Here is a 12,424-nt window from a genome sequence, read left to right on the forward strand (position 1 = left end):
CATGTGTGATGCTGACTAACCCATTACCAGACTAGGACATGTGATGCTGACTAACCCATATTTACCAGACTAGGACATGTGTGATGCTGACTAACCCATTACCAGACTAGGACATGTGATGCTGACTAACCCATATTTACCAGACTAGGACATGTGTGATGCTGACTAACCCATTACCAGACTAGGACATGTGATGCTGACTAACCCATATTTACCAGACTAAGACATGTGTGATGCTGACTAACCCATTACCAGACTAGGACATGTGTGATGCTGACTAACCCATTACCAGACTAGGACATGTGTGATGCTGACTAACCCATTACCAGACTAAGACATGTGTGATGCTGACTAACCCATTACCTGACTAGGACATGTGTGATGCTGACTAACCCATTACCTGACTAGGACATGTGTGATGCTGACTAACCCATTACCTGACTAGGACATGTGTGATGCTGACTAACCCATTACCAGACTAAGACATGTGTGATGCTGACTAACCCATTACCTGACTAGGACATGTGTGATGCTGACTAACCCATTACCTGACTAGGACATGTGTGATGCTGACTAACCCATTACCTGACTAGGACATGTGTGATGCTGACTAACCCATTACCTGACTAGGACATGTGTGATGCTGACTAACCCATTACCTGACTAGGACATGTGTGATGCTGACTAACCCATTACCAGACTAAGACATGTGTGATGCTGACTAACCCATTACCAGACTAGGACATGTGTGATGCTGACTAACCCATTACCTGACTAGGACATGTGTGATGCTGACTAACCCATTACCTGACTAGGACATGTGTGATGCTGACTAACCCATTACCTGACTAGGACATGTGTGATGCTGACTAACCCATTACCTGACTAGGACATGTGTGATGCTGACTAACCCATTACCAGACTAGGACATGTGTGATGCTGACTAACCCATTACCTGACTAGGACATGTGTGATGCTGACTAACCCATTACCTGACTAGGACATGTGTGATGCTGACTAACCCATTACCTGACTAGGACATGTGTGATGCTGACTAACCCATTACCTGACTAGGACATGTGTGATGCTGACTAACCCATTACCTGACTAGGACATGTGTGATGCTGACTAACCCATTACCTGACTAGGACATGTGTGATGCTGACTAACCCATTACCTGACTAGGACATGTGTGATGCTGACTAACCCATTACCTGACTAGGACATGTGTGATGCTGACTAACCCATTACCTGACTAGGACATGTGTGATGCTGACTAACCCATTACCTGACTAGGACATGTGTGATGCTGACTAACCCATTACCAGACTAGGACATGTGTGATGCTGACTAACCCATTACCTGACTAGGACATGTGTGATGCTGACTAACCCATTACCTGACTAGGACATGTGTGATGCTGACTAACCCATTACCTGACTAGGACATGTGTGATGCTGACTAACCCATTACCAGACTAAGACATGTGTGATGCTGACTAACCCATTACCTGACTAGGACATGTGTGATGCTGACTAACCCATTACCTGACTAGGACATGTGTGATGCTGACTAACCCATTACCAGACTAAGACATGTGTGATGCTGACTAACCCATTACCTGACTAGGACATGTGTGATGCTGACTAACCCATTACCTGACTAGGACATGTGTGATGCTGACTAACCCATTACCTGACTAGGACATGTGTGATGCTGACTAACCCATACAACATATTATTACTCAGATGATAATAATGTAAAGGTGATATCAGAGTTACCGTGACAACATCACCTCAATCTACATTTAACTATCACCAGGAACAGTGTTAATACAGGAATAGATCATTCTGTTCTGTCACTGTGATGAACCTCCGTCTCTCTCTATTTCTCCCTCTCTATTTCTCCCTCCCTTTTGCTGTCAATCCCTCCCTCTCTCCCTCTCACCCTCTCCCTCTCTCCCTCTCTCCCTCTCTCCCTCTCTACCTCTCTCCTTTCTCTCCCTCTCTCCCTCTCACCCTCTCTACCTCTCTCCCTCTCTATCTCTCTCCCTCCCTACCTCTCTCCCTTTCTCGTTCTCTCCCTTTCACTATCTCCCTCTTTCTCTCTCTTTCTCTCCCATCTACCTCTCTCCCTCTCTCCCTCTCACCCTCTCTACCTCTCTCCCTCTCTATCTCTCTCCCTCCCTACCTCTCTCCCTTTCTCGTTCTCTCCCTCTCACTATCTCCCTCTTTCTCTCTCTCACTCTCTCCCTTTCTCGTTCTCTTCCTCTCACTCTCTCTCTCGCTCTCTCTGTCTGTCTGTCTGTCTGTGTCTGTCTCTCTGTCTCTCTCTCTCTCTCTCCCCCCCCCCTCTCTCTCTCTCCCCCTCTCTCTGCCTCTCCAGGTGGGGACTCAGGACTTTGCCAGTCGTTACCATGCCACCTATGTGTCCTGGGCGTTCTCCTATCTCCTGGGTCTGATCTGTCTGATACGAGCTTGTTACTGGGGAGCCATCAAAGTCAGCTATCCAGAGAACAGCTTTTCCTAGACAGACAGACCATCGAAGTCAGCTATCCAGAGAACAGCTTTTCCTAGACAGACAGACCATCGAAGTCAGCTATCCAGAGAACAGCTTTTCCTAGACCGACAGACCATCGAAGTCAGCTGTCCAGAGAACAGCTTTTCCTAGACAGACAGACAGACGGACGGACGGACGGACGGACGGACAGAGACAGACCGTTGTACTGTGTTTCTCCCTTTTAGTTGTTTATGTTGTTGTTATTCAGATGAAGACGGAGGTCAGTCCTGATCCAGTCCTGATCCAGTCCTGATCCAGTCCTGATCCAGTCCTGATCCAGGAGAAAACAGAAATCCAGCCCTGGTTTTTGTAATTAACTCTGAAAATTTTTATTTTTTTTAATGCAGATCAGGAATTGAGATCTTTATAATTGTTTAATTGGTTTGATTTATCATATATAGTGATGTAATTAACATTGAAACTGATAAATGACTTTGATAAATATGCTGATTTTAATAGGAAGCCGGACAGCTGGGCCGTCTCTCTCCTGGACCAGGTAAACGATTTGACTGACTGACAGACATGGCGTTCCCAACCAGACCAAATTAAATTAACAACAATTTTGACAATTGCACTACAATTATATTCAATTATTCTGTTCAGTTGCTGCTAGTTACCCCAGCTCCAAAAGCTGTCTCTCTCTATCTCCATACTGTATGTAACCCGTAACGCCCTGCCGGTATAATACACAGTATTGGTCCTTGATGTTTAGTACTCTGAAAGGATCCCCTTTTACATCTTCCTCCTTAAAGCCGTGTGTGCCAACGTTGCTGCCCAAGTACATTTCCCAAGTATGTTTCAGTACGCCTTCACTATACTGTTATCATGTCCTAGTGTTTCACTCTGCTTTACCTTCACTATACTGTTATCATGTCCTAGTGTTTCACTCTGCCTTCACTATACTGTTATCATGTCCTAGTGTTTCACTCTGCTTTACCTTCACTATACTGTTATCATGTCCTAGTGTTTCACTCTGCTTTACCTTCACTATACTGTTATCATGTCCTAGTGTTTCACTCTGCCTTCACTATACTGTTATCATGTCCTAGTGTTTCACTCTGCCTTCACTATACTGTTATCATGTCCTAGTGTTTCACTCTGCCTTACCTTCACTATACTGTTATCATGTCCTAGTGTTTCACTCTGCCTTCACTATACTGTTATCATGTCCTAGTGTTTCACTCTGCCTTTACCTTCACTATACTGTTATCATGTCCTAGTGTTTCACTCTGCTTTACCTTCACTATACTGTTATCATGTCCTAGTGTTTCACTCTGCCTTCACTATACTGTTATCATGTCCTAGTGTTTCACTCTGCCTTCACTATACTGTTATCATGTCCTAGTGTTTCACTCTGCCTTACCTTCACTATACTGTTATCATGTCCTAGTGTTTCACTCTGCCTTCACTATACTGTTATCATGTTCTAGTGTTTCACTCTGCTTTACCTTCACTATACTGTTATCATGTCCTAGTGTTTCACTCTGCCTTCACTATACTGTTATCATGTCCTAGTGTTTCACTCTGCCTTCACTATACTGTTATCATGTCCTAGTGTTTCACTCTGCCTTCACTATACTGTTATCATGTCCTAGTGTTTCACTCTGCCTTTACCTTCACTATACTGTTTTCATGTCCTAGTGTTTCACTCTGCTTTACCTTCACTATACTGTTATCATGTCCTAGTGTTTCACTCTGCCTTCACTATACTGTTATCATGTTCTAGTGTTTCACTCTGCTTTACCTTCACTATACTGTTATCATGTCCTAGTGTTTCACTCTGCCTTCACTATACTGTTATCATGTCCTAGTGTTTCACTCTGCCTTCACTATACTGTTATCATGTCCTAGTGTTTCACTCTGCCTTCACTATACTGTTATCATGTCCTAGTGTTTCACTCTGCCTTTACCTTCACTATACTGTTATCATGTCCTAGTGTTTCACTATGCTTTATCTTCACTATACTGTTATCATGTCCTAGTGTTTCACTCTGCCTTCACTATACTGTTATCATGTCCTAGTGTTTCACTCTGCTTTACCTTCACTATACTGTTATCATGTCCTAGTGTTTCACTCTGCCTTCACTATACTGTTATCATGTCCTAGTGTTTCACTCTGCCTTCACTATACTGTTATCATGTCCTAGTGTTTCACTCTGCCTTCACTATACTGTTATCATGTCCTAGTGTTTCACTCTGCCTTTGCCTTCACTATACTGTTATCATGTCCTAGTGTTTCACTCTGCCTTTACCTTCACTATACTGTTATCATGTCCTAGTGTTTCACTATGCTTTATCTTCACTATACTGTTATCATGTCCTAGTGTTTCACTCTGCCTTCACTATACTGTTATCATGTCCTAGTGTTTCACTCTGCTTTACCTTCACTATACTGTTATCATGTCCTAGTGTTTCACTCTGCCTTCACTATACTGTTATCATGTCCTAGTGTTTCACTCTGCCTTCACTATACTGTTATCATGTCCTAGTGTTTCACTCTGCCTTCACTATACTGTTATCATGTCCTAGTGTTTCACTCTGCCTTTGCCTTCACTATACTGTTATCATGTCCTAGTGTTTCACTCTGCCTTCACTATACTGTTATCATGTCCTAGTGTTTCACTCTGCTTTACCTTCACTATACTGTTATCATGTCCTAGTGTTTCACTCTGCCTTCACTATACTGTTATCATGTCCTAGTGTTTCACTCTGCCTTCACTATACTGTTATCATGTCCTAGTGTTTCACTCTGCCTTCACTATACTGTTATCATGTCCTAGTGTTTCACTCTGCCTTTACCTTCACTATACTGTTATCATGTCCTAGTGTTTCACTATGCTTTATCTTCACTATACTGTTATCATGTCCTAGTGTTTCACTCTGCCTTCACTATACTGTTATCATGTCCTAGTGTTTCACTATGCTTTACCTTCACTATACTGTTATCATGTCCTAGTGTTTCACTCTGCTTTACCTTCACTATACTGTTATCATGTCCTAGTGTTTCACTCTGCCTTCACTATACTGTTATCATGTCCTAGTGTTTCACTCTGCCTTTACCTTCACTATACTGTTATCATGTCCTAGTGTTTCACTCTGCCTTCACTATACTGTTATCATGTCCTAGTGTTTCACTCTGCTTTACCTTCACTATACTGTTATCATGTCCTAGTGTTTCACTCTGCCTTCACTATACTGTTATCATGTCCTAGTGTTTCACTCTGCTTTACCTTCACTATACTGTTATCATGTCCTAGTGTTTCACTCTTCTTTACCTTCACTATACTGTTATCATGTCCTAGTGTTTCACTCTGCCTTCACTATACTGTTATCATGTCCTAGTGTTTCACTCTGCTTTACCTTCACTATACTGTTATCATGTCCTAGTGTTTCACTATGCTTTACCTTCACTATACTGTTATCATGTCCTAGTGTTTCACTATGCTTTACCTTCACTATACTGTTATCATGTCCTAGTGTTTCACTCTGCCTTCACTATACTGTTATCGTGTCCTAGTGTTTCACTCTGCCTTTGCCTTCACTATACTGTTATCATGTCCTAGTGTTTCACTCTGCCTTCACTATACTGTTATCATGTCCTAATGTTTCACTCTGCCTTCACTATACTGTTATCATGTCCTAGTGTTTCACTCTGCTTTACCTTCACTATACTGTTATCATGTCCTAGTGTTTCACTCTTCCTTCACTATACTGTTATCATGTCCTAGTGTTTCACTCTGCTTTACCTTCACTATACTGTTATCATGTCCTAGTGTTTCACTCTGCCTTCACTATACTGTTATCATGTCCTAGTGTTTCACTCTGCCTTCACTATACTGTTATCATGTCCTAGTGTTTCACTCTGCCTTCACTATACTGTTATCATGTCCTAGTGTTTCACTATGCTTTATCTTCACTATACTGTTATCATGTCCTAGTGTTTCACTCTGCCTTCACTATACTGTTATCATGTCCTAGTGTTTCACTATGCTTTACCTTCACTATACTGTTATCATGTCCTAGTGTTTCACTCTGCCTTCACTATACTGTTATCATGTCCTAGTGTTTCACTCTGCTTTACCTTCACTATACTGTTATCATGTCCTAGTGTTTCACTCTGCCTTCACTATACTGTTATCATGTCCTAGTGTTTCACTCTGCCTTCACTATACTGTTATCATGTCCTAGTGTTTCACTATGCTTTACCTTCACTATACTGTTATCATGTCCTAGTGTTTCACTCTGCCTTCACTATACTGTTATCATGTCCTAGTGTTTCACTCTGCCTTCACTATACTGTTATCATGTCCTAGTGTTTCACTCTGCCTTCACTATACTGTTACTGTCCTAGTGTTTCACAGCATACCTAACTACTTCTTCACCATAGTCAATAGCCTTCTCATCATTGGCTGTTCTCATCATGAGATGTTGTTTTAAACACACTATACATGTTCTAGTTTTACATGAGGTTTCTGATTCAGAAAGGAAAGGTACTGTTGAAATGTTCTGGGCCCAAAAACACCCTACGGCTTTAGTTCATGGTTAGAACCATAGGATGCTTTTGGTAAACCGGGCCCCTTATCATTATCCTTAACTGTCCAGCTCTCCCACCTCTGCTACTAGAATGTGGCTGACTTCCTGCTTATTGCCTGATTGTTTCCTGAAGCCAGTGAAACCTAGCTAGTGTTGCGGTAGATATGCAATCCTGTCTAGACAAAATAGGCACAATCTCTTAACTAATCTTGTTCTGAATGTGATGATGAAACAGAAGTCTCTTCTTGTACATAGTTAATTCAGCGCATTGAAACTGAGGCTTGGAATAATACAACATTTAAAAACATAATTTATCAATAAAATTAACAAATGTGACTTGTTCTCTGTTTCTGTTTCTCATGGCTCATTTGTTTTTGGTACAAACTAAAATACCAGCTCTATCTCTCTATAATAGACACCAGTGAAGGGTTAAGGTTTATAATACCAGCTCTATCTCTCTATAATAGACACCAGTGAAGGGTTTATAATACCAGCTCTATCTCTCTATAATAGACACCAGTGAAGGGTTAGGGTTTATAATACCAGCTCTGTCTCTCTATAATAGACACCAGTGAAGGGTTTATAATACCAGCTCCATCTCTCTATAATAGACACCAGTGAAGGGTTTATAATAACAGCTCTATCTCTCTATAATAGACACCAGTGAAGGGTTTATAATACCAGCTCTATCTCTCTATAATATACACCAGTGAAGGGTTTATAATACCATCTCTATCTCTCTATAATAGACACCAGTGAAGGGTTTATAATACCAGCTCTATCTCTCTATAATAGACACCAGTGAAGGGTTTATAATACCAGCTCTATCTCTCTATAATATACACCAGTGAAGGGTTAGGGTTTATAATACCAGCTCTATCTCTCTATAATAGACACCAGTGAAGGGTTTATAATACCAGCTCTATCTCTCTATAATAGACACCAGTGAAGGGTTAGGGTTTATAATACCAGCTCTATCTCTCTATAATAGACACCAGTGAAGGGTTTATAATACCAGCTCTATCTATATAATAGACACCAGTGAAGGGTTAGGGTTTATAATACCAGCTCTATCTCTCTATAATAGACACCAGTGAAGGGTTAGGCTTTATAATACCAGCTCTATCTCTCTATAATAGACACCTGTGAAGGGTTAGGGTTTATAATACCAGCTCTATCTATTTATAATAGACACCATTGTAGGGTTAGGGTTTATAATACCAGCTCTATCTCTCTATAATAGACACCAGTGAAGGGTTTATAATACCAGCTCTATCTCTCTATAATAGACACCAGTGAAGGGTTTATAATACCAGCTCTATCTCTCTATAATAGACACCAGTGAAGGGTTTATAATACCAGCTCTATCTCTCTATAATAGACACCAGTGAAGGGTTTATAATACCAGCTCTATCTCTCTATAATAGACACCAGTGAAGGGTTTATAATACCAGCTCTATCTCTCGATAATAGACACCAGTGAAGGGTTTATAATACCAGCTCTATCTCTCTATAATAGACACCAGTGAAGGGTTAGGGTTTATAATACCAGCTCTATCTCTCTATAATAGACACCAGTGAAGGGTTTATAATACCAGTTCTATCGCTCTATAATAGACACCAGTGAAGGGTTAGGGTTTATAATACAAGCTCTATCTCTCTATAATAGACACCAGTGAAGGGTTTATAATACCAGCTCTATCTCTCTATAATAGACACCAGTGAAGGGTTAGTGTTTATAATACCACCTCTATCTCTCTATAATAGACACCAGTGAAGGGTTTATAATACCAGCTCTATCTCTCTATAATAGACACCAGTGAAGGGTTAGGGTTTATAATACCAGCTCTATCTCTCTATAATAGACACCAGTGAAGGGTTTATAATACCAGCTCTATCTCTCTATAATAGACACCAGTGAAGGGTTTATAATACCAGCTCTATCTCTCTATAATAGACACCAGTGAAGGGTTAGTGTTTATAATACCAGCTCTATCTCTCTATAATAGACACCAGTGAAGGGTTTATAATACCAGCTCTATCTCTCTATAATAGACACCAGTGAAGGGTTTATAATACCAGCTCTATCTCTCTATAATAGACACCAGTGAAGGGTTAGGGTTTATAATACCAGCTCTATCTCTCTATAATAGACACCAGTGAAGGGTTTATAATACCAGCTCTATCTCTCTATAATAGACACCAGTGAAGGGTTTATAATACCAGCTCTATCTCTCTATAATAGACACCAGTGAAGGGTTTATAATAACAGCTCTATCTCTATAATAGACACCAGTGAAGGGTTTATAATACCAGCTCTATCTCTCTATAATATACACCAGTGAAGGGTTTATAATACCATCTCTATCTCTCTACAATAGACACCCGTGAAGGGTTTATAATAACAGCTCTATCTCTCTATAATAGACACCAGTGAAGGGTTTATAATACCAGCTCTATCTCTCTATAATAGACACCAGTCAAGGGTTTATAATACCAGCTCTATCTCTCTATAATATACACCAGTGAAGGGTTTATAATACCAGCTCTATCTCTCTATAATAGACACCAGTGAAGGGTTTATAATACCAGCTCTATCTCTCTATAATAGACACCAGTGAAGGGTTAGAGTTTATAATACCAGCTCTATCTCTCTATAATAGACACCAGTGAATGGTTTATAATACCAACTCTATCTCTCTATAATAGACACCAGTGAAGGGTTTATAATACCAGCTCTATCTCTCTATAATAGACACCAGTGAAGGGTTAGGGTTTATAATACACGCTCTATCTCTCTATAATAGACACCAGTGAAGGGTTTATAATACCAGCTCTATCTCTCTATGATAGACACCAGTGAAGGGTTTATAATACCAGCTCTATCTCTCTATAATAGACACCAGTTAAGGGTTTATAATACCAGCTAAATCTCTCTATAATAGACACCAGTGAAGGGTTAGGGTTTATAATACCAGCTCTGTCTCTCTATAATAGACACCAGTGAAGGGTTTATAATACCAGCTCTATCTCTCTATAATATACACCAGTGAAGGGTTTATAATACCAGCTCTATCTCTCTATAATAGACACCAGTGAAGGGTTTATAATACCAGCTCTATCTCTCTATAATAGACACGAGTGAAGGGTTTATAATACCAGCTCTATCTCTCTATAATATACACCAGTGAAGGGTTTATAATACCAGCTCTATCTCTCTATGATAGACACCAGTGAAGGGTTTATAATACCAGCTCTATCTCTCTATAATAGACACCAGTGAAGGGTTAGGGTTTATAATACCAGCTCTGTCTCTCTATAATAGACACCAGTGAAGGGTTTATAATACCAGCTCTATCTCTCTATAATAGACACCAGTGAAGGGTTTATAATACCAGCTCTATCTCTCTATAATAGACACCAGTGAAGGGTTTATAATACCAGCTCTATCTCTCTAGAATAGACACCAGTGAAGGGTTTATAATACCAGCTCTATCTCTCTATAATATACACCAGTGAAGGGTTTATAATACCAGCTCTATCTCTCTATAATATACACCAGTGAAGGGTTTATAATACCAGCTCTATCTCTCTATAATAGACACCAGTGAAGGGTTTATAATACCAGCTCTATCTCTCTATAATAGACACGAGTGAAGGGTTTATAATACCAGCTCTATCTCTCTATTATAGACACAAGTGAAGGGTTTATAATACCAGCTCTATCTCTCTATAATAGACACCAGTGAGGGGTTTATAATACCAGCTCTATCTCTCTATAATATACACCAGTGAAGGGTTTATAATACCATCTCTATCTCTCTATAATAGACACCAGTGAAGGGTTTATAATACCAGCTCTATCTATATAATAGACACCAGTGAAGGGTTAGGGTTTATAATACCAGCTCTATCTCTCTATAATAGACACCAGTGAAGGGTTAGGCTTTATAATACCAGCTCTATCTCTCTATAATAGACACCTGTGAAGGGTTAGGGTTTATAATACCAGCTCTATCTATTTATAATAGACACCATTGTAGGGTTAGTGTTTATAATACCAGCTCTATCTCTCTATAATAGACACCAGTGAAGGGTTTATAATACCAGCTCTATCTCTCTATAATAGACACCAGTGAAGGGTTTATAATACCAGCTCTATCTCTCTATAATAGACACCAGTGAAGGGTTTATAATACCAGCTCTATCTCTCGATAATAGACACCAGTGAAGGGTTTATAATACCAGCTCTATCTCTCTATAATAGACACCAGTGAAGGGTTAGGCTTTATAATACCAGCTCTATCTCTCTATAATAGACACCTGTGAAGGGTTAGGGTTTATAATACCAGCTCTATCTATTTATAATAGACACCATTGTAGGGTTAGTGTTTATAATACCAGCTCTATCTCTCTATAATAGACACCAGTGAAGGGTTTATAATACCAGCTCTATCTCTCTATAATAGACACCAGTGAAGGGTTTATAATACCAGCTCTATCTCTCTATAATAGACACCAGTGAAGGGTTTATAATACCAGCTCTATCTCTCGATAATAGACACCAGTGAAGGGTTTATAATACCAGCTCTATCTCTCTATAATAGACACCAGTGAAGGGTTAGTGTTTATAATACCAGCTCTATCTCTCTATAATAGACACCAGTGAAGGGTTTATAATACCAGCTCTATCTCTCTAAAATAGACACCAGTGAAGGGTTAGGGTTTATAATACCAGCTCTATCTCTTTATAATAGACACCAGTGAAGGGTTAGGGTTTATAATACCAGCTCTATCTCTCTATAATAGACACCAGTGAAGGGTTTATAATACCAGTTCTATCGCTCTATAATAGACACCAGTGAAGGGTTAGGGTTTATAATACAAGCTCTATCTCTCTATAATAGACACCAGTGAAGGGTTTATAATACCAGCTCTATCTCTCTATAATAGACACCAGTGAAGGGTTAGTGTTTATAATACCACCTCTATCTCTCTATAATAGACACCAGTGAAGGGTTTATAATACCAGCTCTATCTCTCTATAATAGACACCAGTGAAGGGTTAGGGTTTATAATACCAGCTCTATCTCTCTATAATAGACACCAGTGAAGGGTTAGTGTTTATAATACCAGCTCTATCTCTTTATAATAGACACCAGTGAAGGGTTAGGGTTTATAATACCAGCTCTATCTCTCTATAATAGACACCAGTGAAGGGTTTATAATACCAGCTCTATCTCTCTATAATAGACACCAGTGAAGGGTTAGGGTTTATAATACCAGCTCTATCTCTCTATAATAGACACCAGTGAAGGGTTTATAATACCAG

The 12,424-nt window shown here is 39.9% G+C and overlaps 1 protein-coding gene across 3 annotated transcripts in view; it reads left to right on the forward strand.

The window, feature by feature from the left end:
• LOC110504292 (type 2 phosphatidylinositol 4,5-bisphosphate 4-phosphatase-like) overlaps positions 1-7,433 on the forward strand; it is a 50,519-nt gene extending 43,086 nt beyond the window's left edge. The window contains exons 8-9 of one of the 3 annotated variants that reach the window (XR_005037547.1): positions 2,386-2,625; positions 2,711-7,433. Coding sequence is in view for 2 of the 3 variants with exons in the window: in XM_036953641.1 (XP_036809536.1) it covers positions 2,386-2,499; positions 2,547-2,576 (144 nt within the window). In the remaining variant the exon portion in view is untranslated. Of the gene's footprint in view, positions 1-2,385 lie in introns of all 3 variants that reach the window. The other 2 variants (XM_036953641.1, XM_036953642.1) reach the window with 2 other exon arrangements.
• Positions 7,434-12,424: the final 4,991 nt, after the last annotated feature.

This window comes from Oncorhynchus mykiss, chromosome 18 (genome assembly GCF_013265735.2).
Source record: "Oncorhynchus mykiss isolate Arlee chromosome 18, USDA_OmykA_1.1, whole genome shotgun sequence".
NCBI lineage: Eukaryota > Metazoa > Chordata > Actinopteri > Salmoniformes > Salmonidae > Oncorhynchus > Oncorhynchus mykiss.